Source organism: Xyrauchen texanus, chromosome 32 (assembly GCF_025860055.1).
Source record: "Xyrauchen texanus isolate HMW12.3.18 chromosome 32, RBS_HiC_50CHRs, whole genome shotgun sequence".
NCBI lineage: Eukaryota > Metazoa > Chordata > Actinopteri > Cypriniformes > Catostomidae > Xyrauchen > Xyrauchen texanus.
In genome coordinates, this window is record NC_068307.1 from 38,188,428 (window position 1) to 38,203,702 (window position 15,275).

At 38.7% G+C, this 15,275-nt stretch overlaps 1 protein-coding gene and 1 long non-coding RNA gene across 3 annotated transcripts in view; one reads left to right on the forward strand and one right to left on the reverse strand.

Moving 5' to 3' along the window:
• Window positions 1-5,247, forward strand: part of LOC127626276 (uncharacterized) — a 48,933-nt gene extending 43,686 nt beyond the window's left edge. The window contains exons 2-3 of the long non-coding RNA XR_007968433.1: window positions 3,373-3,457; window positions 4,695-5,247. This is a non-coding gene — a long non-coding RNA (uncharacterized LOC127626276). The remainder of the gene's footprint in view (window positions 1-3,372; window positions 3,458-4,694) is intronic.
• itga7 (integrin, alpha 7) overlaps window positions 1-15,275 on the reverse strand; it is a 122,879-nt gene that overhangs the window by 51,631 nt on the left and 55,973 nt on the right. For both annotated transcript variants that reach the window (XM_052101951.1, XM_052101952.1), the window contains exons 9-12: window positions 11,719-11,846; window positions 9,841-9,936; window positions 3,015-3,076; window positions 2,758-2,927 (exon numbers count right to left, since the gene is read on the reverse strand). In XM_052101951.1, the coding sequence (XP_051957911.1) occupies window positions 2,758-2,927; window positions 3,015-3,076; window positions 9,841-9,936; window positions 11,719-11,846 (456 nt within the window). The remainder of the gene's footprint in view (window positions 1-2,757; window positions 2,928-3,014; window positions 3,077-9,840; window positions 9,937-11,718; window positions 11,847-15,275) is intronic.

Here is a 15,275-nt window from a genome sequence, read left to right on the forward strand (position 1 = left end):
TTGGTCCTGGCGATGGAAGAGATGCTGACTGCCCATCAGGCCTACTCTTCCCTCGAAGCCATGCAGGGTGATGTCGTCCTTGTTGAGCAAGGCCTACCAGGCTTCAAGCCAGGTGGTTTCGGCTTTGCACATGCTGGAGGTTTTGCAAGCCTACCAGGCCCATTTTATGAGGGATCTGGTCTGGATGCTGAGGCTGTTATGGAATTATGCTGGGCTTCTGATTTGGTGCTGAGAGCCACTAAACACATTGCTCGTGCTGTTGTTCGGAATATGGAAAAACTTGTGGCAGCAGAACGTCATCTGTAGCTTACGCTCACTGATATTCATGACAAGGACAAGGCAAGGGTTCTACCAAACTCTGTTAGCATAAAAACGGACCTGCCTTGTGATGTGGGATGTTCTGTTGGGACAGTTGAGTTGCCACAATTTTATAACAACAGATGCCTCCTCCACAGGTTGGGGTGCTGTATACGAGGGTCATCCAGCCTATGGGCTTTGATGGGCCAGCAGCAATATTGGCACATAAATAGTCTGGAGAAGTTCATGGTGCTGTTGGTGTTATAGTTTTTCCTTCCAGAGATTCAGGACAGCCATGTTCTCATCAGGTCTGGCAACATGACTGTGGTGTCATCAATTGCCAGGGAGGAGTAAACTCACATAGGCTGGCACGTTGTGGGGGCACGGGTTTATGTTATGGGTATGGTCCCTTAACAGGGTGCACTTTTGAATGATGGGTTATTCCCTGCTGTGGCTGATACTATTCTAAATGCTAGAGCTCCATCCACTAAGAGGCTTTATACATTCATGTGGCATATTTTTGCTTCTTGGTGTACAGCATGAGGTGACAATACAGTTCACTGCCAGGTTGGTACAGTGCTGGAATTTATCCAGGAGTGTTTCGGGGCCAGGGTTTGCCCCGGGCAATGCTTCAAATCTATGTTGCCGCTATAGCAGCTGAGCAAGTGCTTATCAGTGGAGTCTCTTTTGGTAGACAGTCTCTTGTCTCTCATTTTACACATGAGGTATGCAGGCTTAGACCTTTTCATCCCATCTGCATTCCTTTATGGGATTTACAGTATCTGTTGTTTTAGAGGCCCTCTCGTGTACTTCATTCTTTCGACACTTGGCAACAGTCAGTTGACGGTCCTGCTAGTGGCATTGGCATCGTTTAAGAGAGTCAGTGATTTGCATGCCCTGATGATCAATCTATAATGTATGGATTTTGCGGCAGGGTGTTCAAGGGTCAATGTTTTTCCCAATGTTTTTGATTTGCCCAGTTTGGGCACTGTGAGTTTATGTTGACCCTACTAGCCAGTGGCATAAGTCAGAGCAGTTGTTTGTGTTCTTTGATGGCTGCAACAGGGGTGTTTTTCGGTGTCGAAGGAAAGAGTGTCTCATTGGCTTATTTATGCAATTTGAAGTGCTTACGAAGCACACAGACTACCTTTGCCTTTGGGTATTCTAGCCCATTCTATGAGGAACATGGCATCCTCATGGGCTTTGGCTAGACGTGGTCCTTGGGGGACATTTGTATGGTGGCAGGGTGGTCCTCTCTGCATACATTTGTTAGATTTTATAATCTGGATGGGGACTCAACACAGGCTAGGACAGTTGGCAGCTACTGTTCACATGGGGTGAATGCATATCATTCCCATCATGAATATGCAGCTTAAGGTCCTACGAAAGGGAATGTCTTGGTGACTTGAAATGTAACCCTTGTTCCCTGAGTGGGAACGAGATGCTGCATAGCTGGCCATACTTTCTAGCAGCTGCATAGGCTTACGCCTTCCTGCAGAAAATCTGACTCGATGGCGTGAAAGCGAGCACCTTTATGGAGCCCATAACATACCTCCATAGTGGCGTTGCTTAAACACCATCAGCCAATAAACTGAGACGTTCCCTTTTGTAGGAACTCAAGCTGTGTATTCAGTGTGAACAGTAGCTGCCAACTGTCTAAGCCCATGTGGCAAGCATATAGCAGCGCACAAGCAAGCTAAAGCATGTGTGATTGTATAATGGCTTCAGACCATGTGACACTCAGATGGTGTCCCATAGTGAATACACAGTGTCTCTTTTCCACTCAGGGAACCAGGGTTACGTTTTCACCAAGCATTACAATAAACGTTATGTAAAGCACCTCTGTACACCTCTATAATTTAGCTGTTCTCTCATCTAATGCTTTAATTATCTGATTAGCATAAGCTACGTTGATTTTAACTAGCAGGAATAGTGTCTTTCTCACTTAATTCTGACCCAATATTAATATTCATCTGAGACTTACTGAAGAGCATTTACAATGGCATTATTAGAAATATATATGTACTGTTTAAGCATACATAAATAATGAATGTCTGCATAGTAAATAACTTTTCAAGCATTACATTAACTATAAAGCATTATGATTACCTTTCACGATAAAGCTGCTGCTTCTGTCAGTCAAAACTGGATGATTACATTTTAAACTGTTGTGAAACCTGGATTTAATCCAACTGAATGTGTTGTATTAAAAATAACCCAACATTGTTACAAATAACCCAACATAATGATTCAATATGAGTAACCCATCTGTTGGGGGAAAAAACAACAACAACAGAAAGTTTTTTTAGTGTACAAAACTACTGACACTACAACATCAGAAACAACATCTTAAACAACTGACACACCAACTGAAACTGGAGAAACAACTGACACTAGAACTGCAAAAACAATGGACATTCTATTAAAACAGATGTTTCCTTCTATATCTGCTAGTTTTACCTGTACGACAAAAGTCACAGTTTGACAGTCGTGATGTTTTTGCCCATGTAGCTCCACTTCCACAGAATGAACATACTCTGCTTCTGATAGGCTCCGATCCAGAAAGTGAACTCTGTGAGGCAGACCCAACTTTCTGCGCTCTTCATCAGCCTGGAAATGTACACCTAGTGCTGGAAAGGAGAACATCGAAACATACATACTGTATGTGTGTATATATATATTATATATATTGATACTGTATATGTGGTATATCTTACTGATATGTGGTGAGTAGGAGTCCGGGTAAGCGGTGTACGTGTAGCATGCCTTCACATCCACGCTAAATAAAGACAATACATATATTACCAAAGAGCTGTCAAGCATTTCAGTCCACAATCTTTGGCGTGAAGGATTTATCAAAACTGTATGTATGTAACAATTAATTAATGCAGGTGTCAGCAAACCTTTTGGCATAAAGTGGCATTTTTTATTTTCCTTGTTAAATATTGTGCGAGTCCCCAATATTATGCTGATAATATTACAAATTATATTATCATCATAACAGGTTGAAAATTTTAACTGAACATTTAACATAATTGTCAGAGTTTCTTAATAATTTGGTATGTCTTCCTTCAGATGCAGGGGCATCAGACCGGGGGTAATGGTGAACCCGAGTATCCGGGACCCCGACTGGAGAACGGCCCACAGAAAGGCTATATTGGTATTCCATTACATTATCACGAAAACTTGACATATAGGAATGACATGCTATTGGTAGAAATAAAACTTTGCAAGACTCTGTTTTCCATCTCTTAAAATAGGGAGTTACCCTAGTCAGCCTTGACACTTCTTCTGTTAACCTTGTACATAGCTTGATTCATGCATCCTTCAAAAAGACGAATCTGTCAGAATCCAGCTTTGCTGAAGCACCCTCAGATCATCACTGACCCTCCACCAAATTTCACAGTGGGTGAGACACAGTGGGACACTGTGGCTTGAAGGCCTCTCCAGGTCTAACTCTAAACAGTAAATGACCAGGTGAGGATCGGTGATGATCTGGGGGTGCTTCAGCAAGGCTGCAATCAGGCAGATTAGTCTTTATAAAGGACGCATGAATCGAGTCTGTGTATATATATATATATACACACACACACATATATATGAGTACTGTGAAAAAGTTTTAGGCACTTGTGAAAAATGTTGCATAGTGAGGATGTCTTCAAAAATAATGACATAAATAGTTTTCATTTATCACTTAATGTCATACAAAGTCCAGTAAACATAAAAAAAAAAGCTAAATCAATATTGCATGTGACCACCTTTGCCTTTAAAACAGCAACAATTGTCCTAGGAATACCTGGACACAGTTTTTCTTGGTTGTTGGCAGATGGATATTCTTGGAGAATTCGCCACAGTTATTCTATCGATTTAGGCTGTTTCAATTGCTTCTATCTCTTTAAGTAATCTCAGACTGACGCAATGTTTTGTGGGGGACATGACATCTGTCGCAGGGCTCCCTGTTCTTCTATTCTAATCTTTTCTATTTGCAAAAGTAATGTTTGGGAGTCTAACAATTATATTTCCTATTGACACACTAAAGCTGAAGATTTAATAACCATTTTAAGACAAATGCTTTTTTGAAACATCTTATGTGCCAAGACTTTTGCACAGTACTGTGTGTGTGTATATATATATATATATATATATATATATATATATATATATATATATATATATTTGTGATAATTCTCTTGAAATGAAATGTGAATGAATAAATGCAAAAATATAACTCTCTAATGCATCTGCGCCCTTGTGAATGCTGAATGCTGCAGGAAAGTCTTTATCAAGCATCTCTATTGCAATGTTTAGCCAGGAAAAAAAATATGCTGCGGTGTTTAAGTTTGTTATTGATGTTGTTCTTCTTCCTCTTTTTCTTCTCTTTTATGGTGGTTGGCCAGACAAGCTTAACTTCCTCTCACCGCCTCCAACTGAATGGTCGTTACGTTGGGAGATAAAGCTTTGAGGCATTCAGCTCCAGCCTGCTGAAATTCTATGGTTTCAGAGCCCCTTAGGGGATCAGATCTGCTTATGACTCATTCACACGGTGATTGTGGTGGTAGAAAGCTTACTTTGATTACTATTTGATTATTGACCAAGAAATCGTGTGGGATCTTAAATATTATTTTTAATGTTTTGTTGATGTCTTTATGTCCTGAAAATGATATTACAATTTTATTTAGATTTGAAATCAATTTTGACGTGTGTGTTTGCTTTTTTCCCTTAATTATGTAGTTTCACTGTTCACTGAGTGTCACTGTTATTGTGGTTTAAGGAGCATGTATGCCGAGTTGAAAATTCTACTGATTACATTAAAATTAATGTGTAACCTTAACTACACATTATCATGTAAATAATCAGTCAGTCAACTGCACTAATTGCAGTTTGATGCCTGATTGAAGTCTCCCAGGTCTGAAGCACAACATTACATGAACAGATCTAGAGACAGTTTAGATTGTGTAGCCTAATGTTGTATTTCATGTTTGTGAGAGTTCAACAGTTCTTTTAAAAAACATTTTTAAAAAAGAGAGAAAAAAATCAAGATTAATTCAGTAACCACTCTGACTGATGTATAATTGTTTTTGATTCATTGAAAAGAACCAACTCATGAAAGTCGTTCGGGAATCAGACTACACCAGAAGCGGCAGATGTTTTGCACTTTAGATTCAAAAGATGGTTCTTCAAAGGATCTTTACTGCTCTTAATAGTTCTATTTAGAACCATATCTTCTTGAAGAACCCTTTTATGCTGAAATGGTTCTTTGTGTTGGGCAAAGGGCTGGACTGGTAATCTTGCATACTGGGCATTTTCCTGGTGGGCAGATGCACTTTTGGGCCGATCAGGGGCGGAATGGCCATCGGGAGAACTGAACGGCCGAGTGGGTGGCGGAGGGCCACGATAAGCCACAAAGAGCTGCCACGTTATGCATAACGGACCACAAAACGGCGCGGCGATATGCAGAAAAGGACAGCGAACACCTCCTGATCCCAAACCCCCACACCGCTCAACAGTTGGGCCAGTTGCCATGTACAATCCCGGGCCGATTTCTCTTCCCAGTCCAGCCCTGGTTGGGCATTAGCGGTTCTTTTGGTTTTTGAATATAGCGTACAACAAATTCTTTCAAAGCAACCATGTCATAGGTTGACTCGCAGCACTGGAATCCTGGCAGCTACACAGAGTGTGTCTTTTAAGGATATTCCTATGCGTTCTGTTGCCAATAAACAAATTTATTGGCCTTTTTACTGTTATCAAGATCATTAGTCCGGTAACAGTTTGTCTCAAATTAAATCTCTTTCCCTTATAAGTAGCCCTTTTGTGTGAGTTCAGTGTCTGATTGTTCTTGTGTTATGTGCCATGTTTCTCACACCTTTCTTTTGTTTTCTCTAGTTTGGATATTTGTACTTTTTTCTTATGCTCCACCCATTTTCGTCGAGTCGCTGCCATTACACATGTTTGAATATTACCTCTCATTGTTTCTCAATCCTGTCCTGGAGTACCACTAACACTACACATTTTGTAAGTCTCCCTTATTTGACACACTCAATTCAGATCAAGAAGCATTCTACTAGTGAGCTAATCTGTAGAATCAGGTGTTTTGGATAAAGTAAATCATCCAAAAATGATTGAGAAACACTGTAAACTATTTCACTTGTATATGCATTTATTGACTCTTTCACATTATGTATTTGTTGATGTATTTATTGTGTAATTTAATACAATAATATATATTAATGTATTCAACTAATGATTGTTGTAAAAGCATTGTTATTTTATCTAAAATGTTTCATTTAAATAGAGAATAAAAGTTTTTAGTTGACACACATGCCTTGCTTTTATTTTATTTGTTTGTTTGTTTGGTTAGTTATATTTAATGTAAAACTTTCAAAATATTGTTCTTTATGGAACCTTTAAAAAGGGGTTCTATTTAGCACCAAAAAGTGTTCTGTATTGGTACAAGCCGAAGAACCCTTATTTGGTACTATTTAGAACAATTCTTCTTCAGAGTGTGAGTAAAACAGTGTTTCTCAATGGTTTCCTGGGGTACCACTAACACTACACATTGGATGTGAACACACCTGGGGCCAGATTCAACTTAAGAAAAAAGTTACTAATATTTTGTTTTCCCGAATACATTTCTTAAAAAAGTTCTCATCTTTTTTCTTAAGATTAAAATTCTCAAAATAAATCTTCTTACATATCATCGTAAATAACATCTTAAAGTTACAATAACCTCACAGTTGTATTCAATTCTCAAAGTTAAGATGTTTAATGAATTTACTGGGTTTTTCAAGTCGCAATGGGCTTTTCACGTAGAAATGTTATTTTAGACCAAAACACGTTTATGACTGTTTTGTGTTTAATTATATTTTTATTTTCAGCTTTCAAACCATGTAAATTTTATCACCAATTTCAAACAATAAATGTTGTTTTGAAGTGTCTTACATACATAATTCAAACATAATAATTATAACATTAGAATGCTGAGACTTTCTTTTTCACCACCCATCCACATCCCTATCAGAGTTGGGCACAGCGTATACAGCCTCTGCCAACCTTTCCATTTACCTGCCTCTTATTTTCTGACGTGTTATTATTATCAAGCTTCCCAAGGAGAAATGTTTTCTTGAAGCAAATTCGCCAGCTCTTGTCTACTGAAGCTTTTGTTTCTTTTCTTCAATATCAAATTAAAAGTTATCAAATCATTATGAAGCAAGAAAAGTATCCTTTGACGGTTAATGTCATTAAACTAACACATCTCATGCACTTTACATAAAAAAAAAATTGCGTGGTGCTTGCTTAAAAAAAAAAAAGGTTAATAGATACATTTATTGTTACAGTTTACAGTGTTGAAGCATTGACTTTGCTGTAGGCTAATAGACAAGGCAACTCCATTAGCAGGCTGATCAGACAATGTCAAATCCTGTCTTTTTATTCTTAAGAAAAAACTTAAGATGTTCTTAAGAAAATATTTGAGGACGTAATTATGTTTAGGAACGTTCATACGAACTTCTTATCATTTATCCCAAGAACTTTAACTTTCTTAAGAAAATTTTCATGAATCCGGTCCCTGATTCTACTGATTTGCTAATTAACAGAGTGCTTCAATAAGGGTGTAAAATAAATGCATTAGAACACCTGTGTTACATAGCGGCTTGGACATGGCACAGGTATCAAACACGGGGCATGTCGATGGGATCCAGTTCGCAGACAGTACACAAAAGTTCCACAGTTTTTCCCTTTTTAAAGAATGAACAAGGCTAGAGTATATAATTCATGTCCTTTGATTATGATTTGGGTCAAATTGAATGTATAATATGCCTGTTGCTCTCCATGGCGTAGCAGAAATTTGAACAGCCTCCGGAGTCGTAGGTGGGTGTACATTCATAAAAAACAATTGTTTCGAAATTTAGAATGCGCCATGTCGTCCAACAGACGCGTATGTGACCCTCTTAAGGCTCTAGATTGTGTCCAATAAGGGAAAATTCCAAAGTCCAAAATGTGTAATATTAGTGATACCCCAGAAAAGGATTAAGAAACCCTGGGTTAAAACATTTACTTATGTAATATGCGCTATTTTAAAAATGTTGGTCAATGTACAGTAGTACATATGCATCTTTGGCTGTTGCATTATGCCTCAGTTTTTCAGCATTGTGCTCCATGAGATTTACATTTTAAGATGCTGTGTTAAGTTAAAACAAGTTCAACATTTAAAAACCTGTCTTTAGACTAATGTGTTGTTCATTCAGCTGTGCTTCATCTAGCTGTTTTTGAATGCAAAACTAAATTCTGTGTGAAAGGCTCTATATATACTCTTTCAGTTTTTTCTGCTCTCTTTAAGTGTGATTTGCAGTTGCCTGTAGTAGCAGCTGGGGCTGGACTGAGTGCAGACTCATAAAAATATACTTCGCACAGATCAGGAGGTATGATTTTCCTTTTTTATTGTGATTTTTTAAAAATTATTAATTGCACTAAATTAATGTGTTTAATATATAATTGGCAGCCCTAGTAACAACATTCATAGGGGTATTGTTTAGTTTGTCAATTTACACAAGGTTTATTTCTATTTCTTCTGCTCCACACTTCATAATTACTTCTCTGTCTGCTCGTATGAATGTAACACATCATAAAAAATTTGATTTTTTTTCACTGCTGTTCAAACATTTGACGTGTGTGTGCTGTTCAAATGCAAAGTTCATTTGATTTGATAATATAATTTATATGTATAAATGTTTTCCATCTAAAATGACTAAATATTAAATTAGACTAAATATTAAAACTGAATGTAACTGTATTCTAATTACCAATTATTTCAATTGTAACTAGTACAGTTACTTATATTTTGTATTTTAAATACATAGTCCCGTTACATGTATTCCGTTACTCCACAACCCTGTGTGTAATGTATGTGTAACTTGTGTGTAGCTTATGTGTATCTTATGTATATTTTCTCAGGCACTTGTTGAGTGTAAATCGATCCACAACTTACATTATTTCAGTAGAACACCCAAATGACAATACTCTTTTCATACTATTCATGTGTTGTACTTGCTATTACTTCGATATTGTTTCGTCGTCAAATAGTAATGTAAATCAAATCAATCACTGAAACATCAGTGCCACCTTGAGTAAGAAATAACATGTATATTATGTAGGTGTATACACATTTAAAATACTGATAATTCACCATTGTTGATAATTAATTGTTGCAGAGAAAGTCAACATGATAAAGTATTTATTTGTATGAATATAGTACTAATTTCTCTTGTAATACACAAAGAAATAGATATCATGTTATAGTATTATAAAAAAATATAATTTATGGAAGTGCTTACATAGCTTGGGTCTCTAGAGACCCTATACACTTTTGGTACTTAAACCATTATAACTTAGATTGAGGAATACTAAAGAGGTATGGGCCCAGCTCCAAAGAAATTATGAGGTACAGGGGGTGAAATAAGGTCCAGGGTCTCTAAAGACATGAAGTATGCATTTAAGGTTTCAATTTTAATTTTTATAAAATGCAAATGTTAAGTAATTTCAACTTACCAAACACCGTCTTGACCCTGGCAGTTGTGTTGAGTGATGTCAATATACTGAGGCTCAATGGAGATATCTCTAATCACATGGACCACTGGACAAGACCTATAAATAAATAACCAATAAGAGTCACAGATGATGTTGGTTGTTATTGTTGAGGCCTTTTCACGGTGCAGGTGGCAGGATAATTAGAGGAAAAATAGCCAAAGAATCCACATCCCTACAATAGGTGGTGCTGATCGACAAATACATTTTACTCTGGTACATTAAGTGGCAATGCACCTTTCAGCTGTTCTGCCCTCCATTTGTCATGGATGAGATAGAAGAACTACTTGACAAGTTTATGGAATCACAGTATGAGAGGCAAGAGTTCTCAAGCAAGTCAATTGAAAAAATAAAACCACAGTCTGAGGGGCGATTAGAAATAATCTAGTGTAAAAATTATATTAACGGTTCAAACAAATGTTAGCAGCTGGAAATGTAAGCGCAGCATAGTTCTAGCGAGAAGACTAGCAGCTGTACATCATCGCATCCTTAGCTGGGTAATTCCCAGCCAATCACATGTAAGCCGTTGCTTTATAAGTCTGCTCACAATCTATCACATTGCTGTTTCAGTGTGCTAACACGGCAACCTCCACCACCCCACCACCACCAGTTGAGTCCCATCCTGCACGGGGTAGGCTCCTCACCCCTGCCTCCTATCTCCTGCAGGATATGACGGTTCCGAGTACAAATTCTTCAGACCGCCAGACGGGGCCTATGCCAAATAGAGACACTACTTTTCTGTTTTATATTCATCAGATAAATGTCATCTTAAATCTGGTGCTGGTGGTGGTGGCGTAGTGGGCTAAAGCACATAACTGATAATCATAAGGTCGCTAGTTCAATCCCCATAGCCACCACCATTGTGTCCTTGAGCAAGGCACTTAACTCCAGGTTGCTCCGGGGGGATTGTCCCTGTAATAAGTGCTCCGTCACTTTGGATAAAAGCATCTGCCAAATGCATAAATGTAAGTCTGCAAGTCTTCCTGAAAGAACAAAACTGATAGCATAAGAACATCACCTAGACATCTATTTGATGTGTATGCTTACATATGGAAGAGGTATTTTTTAGTTTGTTTGCTCATCTGCAATATGTCTATTAGACGTTTCCTCTCGGATGTCAATAAGACATTCAGCAGATGTATTTGAGATGTTTGTGAATAAGAATATTTGCAAACCTGATATTTTAAGATGTTTATCAGATGATAATTAGTTTATGATACTATCCAGATGAAAAGATCTAAAACAGACATTTCTGAGATGTACATGTGCTATCTGGGTATGCCATGTAGATCTACTTTTCTTCAAAATCCTGCATGTTATTAATTAAACATGATAATATAACACACCTAGAGTCTGCATAATTTAAAAGCAATAGAAAACACCACCAAAACAACTCCAACCAATAAACCCCTTCTTCAGACTGTAAAGGACAACACAGCAACAGCGATTATATAATTTTGTGAAGATACCACCACTTTTTTGGTTTACAAAGGCCCATTAATATGAAGATATATACAGTTGAGTACACTAAGTCACAGCAATAGTATTAATATAATTGGTTAAGAAAAACTGCATAAGATCTGTAAAGTTGTTTATTAAAAAGTGATACAATGATAAAGATGCCACATTATATACATTATTGTGAAGATCATGCATGTAAGATTAAATGCCAAGACAAAAATGCAGCTAGTGTAAGTATTCAGTTTATCTATCTCTAACTAATAAGATGTTTCACATACTTTTTACATTTTTGAAATTTAGTAATCAAACATGTACTTTTATACACACACACAGGTCTAGAGTACATTTCTACAGTTATGTCGTAGAGACAAACAGTCTTACCTGTAAAGCACAACTTGATCACTGAGGGATCCGACAGCAAGATCTGGGTAAAAATTTCCATCAACATCTAGACCTCCTGATATAGAATATCCCAGTCGCTTCACTCCAGCATTCAGCCCATCTAGAACCTTCATGTGATGACAAATATACAGCCATTTAAAATAAATAATAATAATAATAATAATAATAATAGAAATGTTGTGATACCAGGTTATTGTTACTGTTAAATGAAGAATCTATGTACGCACAAGAAGAAACTTACAGTACATTCAAGCTACACTTTGTGGAGCGGAGGGGGGCGGGGCCGGGTCGGAATATTGCCCGGTCCCCATTCAGCCTGATGAGGCGCGCGAGGGATAAAGGCGGCCGGTGACGATGGTTTGAGAGAGAGAGAATTACGGGCATGTCCGTCATGTGTGTGTTTAGGTTTTGAGTTTCATTAAATATTATTTATATTGACAAGCCGGTTCTCGCCTCCTCCTTGCCCATCCTTTAACTGTGTTACATTGGTGCCGAAGCCCGGGAAGGAGGAGGGATGCCCGTCGCAGAGTCCTCGACACTGCTGTCCACCCTGGGGAGTGCCGCTGCCATCTGCCGGGTGACAGAGTAGCCCGACCGCCCGGACGCGGGGAACGGCCGTTGTCCGCGGGGCAAGTGGGGACTGGATACCCCGACCATCTGGAGCGAGAGAGCCGCTGCCAGGGGTGGAGGAGTGCCCTGTCATCCCCAGAGACGCGGAGGGGTCGAGGGAGACCGCCGTAAGCGAGGGGAGGAGGAAGAAACGCCCCGACTGCCCGGAGTGGTAGGGCCACTGCCAGGGATGGAGGAGTGTCCCCATTTGCTGCTAGGAAAGCGGAGGGGCGTTCTGCCCGCTGGGGGTCGAAGGTTTGACTCCGGTTTGCCCGGGGTTGGAGTGGCTGTCGTCCGCCTGAGTGTGGAAGAGTGTTTGAGGACCACGTGGCGGTACATCAGAGAACCGGTGAGTGAGCTTTTTCTCTCTCTCCTCTCTCTCTCTGTCACACCGTGTTGGCCTTTTCCATAGCCTGTTTTTTTTTATGTCTCCTCCCAGGGCGAGGAAGGTGGGGATGACCATGCGGGACGCAAGATACACCCCACCCCAGGGATGGGGGGGTGTACGTCATGCCGGTGGCACCCCGGCAGGTTCTCGCCTCCTCCTTGCCCATCCTTTAACTGTGTTACACACATATTACCCAGGGCTGCCGCTGGCCAAATTGATGGCCTACGCAGAGTTCCAGGTGGACAGGTGGGTGGGTGGGGTGTTAATTCCCAAGTTGAAGTACCTCAGTAGGTGGGTGCAGAGTATATAATATGTATAATTATATTAATATATGATTAAAGTATAGACTAAATGTACACCTGTAAAATATAATTTCTTTTCACATCATTATAAATTTCCCAAAATGTACCTCATACATTCCCTTATAAAGGGACTTTGTTCCCTTCTCACTCAAAGTGCTCCTGCTTGTTGAAGAGTGGCATGGTGTCATATGTGTTTACATTCCGTTTCCGTTTGTCCTTTGATGGCCATCTCATTTAAATGAGGCTTGTTTAAAGGAGGACACTCGGTATACTGCAACGTTCAAAGGATGCATTCTACCTAGCACACAGCCTTCAAATCCCGCTTGTGATGGGTCGGGTAGGACTGGTGACACCTGCAGCTATATCCTTCTCAAGATTTTAGCTGGATCTTACTCGTCCCAATGGTCCCAGTAGTAATTGTTGTTTTAGACTCTATACTGAAACCCACCATCCTGATACTGGAAGTTTGTTTGCTGCCGCTTCATACCAAAGATGTTTTTTTATCTTCTGTTGTTACTTTTCTGTATTATTCCTTGTTTCATAGTACACACATCCCTATTATGGCGATTCTAGGATTTAATCCAAATGAACTTTCACGCATTGTTGCATGCTGGAGTGTGACCAGGCAGCCGTAACTGGATTGTGAGCTCTCTGGTGGTTGTAGACACAATTTCCTCTCAATTGGCATTTGATGTTGTGCCGTTCATCTGTTATCGGCGCCGTGACAGCTGCAGGATGTAGAGGTTTGTTTCCTGACTCCCACTGGTTTGGACATTTGATCTTTTCATTCACACTCATTCTGTTTGGACTGTCTTTTGAATCACTCTCCTGCTGATAACATCACTCTGGACTATACTGTTGACTCCGGCTCCGGTGTTGTTTGTCGCCATAATTATATTGTGTTTATTGTTATTTTGTTTGGTTTGCTTGTTTTTTTTACATGTATTTTATGTTTGAGCATTGGCTGAAAGCGCTAAAGTAAACATATTATTATTGTCATTATTAGTGATAGTAACTAGTTAATTGCATGAGTCTTCATCTCATGTTAGTGTACATCATTTTCAACATATTTCTAAAAAATGTCAGTAAAACTTTTTTAATAAACAAAGACTTACTTTGTGACCTTTAAAATTTGACCCAAACTAGATATCTTATTAGGCAGCATAATTAAGATTATCCTACCTTTTGAAACAGCCTTCACGTCTTAAAATACCGCCTCCAAAGGAACTTCACTAGGTTTTTGGAACAGATCCTTTGTCTTTGCTCAACTCTCTCCATTGGTATCACTGGCATAGATCTTTTTCTCACATGAGGTCTCCCTCAGGATTCTATCTTTTCTTCTCATAATCTACATGCTTCCTCTTCTATCACCCCTGCTAATGGGGCTATGTTTATCACACCTCCAGTTTTGACAAACTCTGCTTACCTACAGCCCGCACTGGAACAAATTAATGTCTTAAAACTAATAAAACCAAAGTAAAGCCAATTGTGTATATATATATATATACACACATATATATAATTTTTTATATATTTAAAGATAACTATGTATAATTATTTCATTATTATATTGAATTATTGTAATATGAGGGGCTTTCTGAGAATATATTTGTATATGTGATTAATTGCGATTAAATATTAATTATATATATGTAATTAATTTGATAAAAAAATGTAATCGATTAACAGCTCTAATATATATATATTAGTTACTATACTAACATATAGGAGTATAGTTACTCCTGCAAAGATTCTGTGACACACTATTTGGCCAAAAGTATATGGAAACCCAAGGGGATTCTTGCAACCGACTGAAGATCTGAACACTTTTGCAGTGAATTAAATAAAAATAAATAAAATTATAAAAAATTAAAAATGTCCTTTCTTCTGCTCTAGCTTCTATACTACACTAGCAACCTTTGGAACTTGGCAGTGCAATACTGTAGATGTTGTTGACTTTTGCATGACAAATTGCTTGCTATGTTCCTTATTTGAAAATCACTTCGGATAAGTATCTGCAAAATGACTAAATGTATCAATCAATCCTTCCAGTCTGTCTGCGTGTCAGCCCCCATCAACCAACATCAGTGTCTGACCTCACTGATGTTCTTGTGTCTGAATGAGAGCAAATCCCCAAAGCCATGTTCGACATTTAATGGACTACTTCACCAGAAGAGGAAAAGCTGCTATAGCAGCAAAGAGAGGAACAACTCCAAGTTAATGCCAGTAGATTTGAA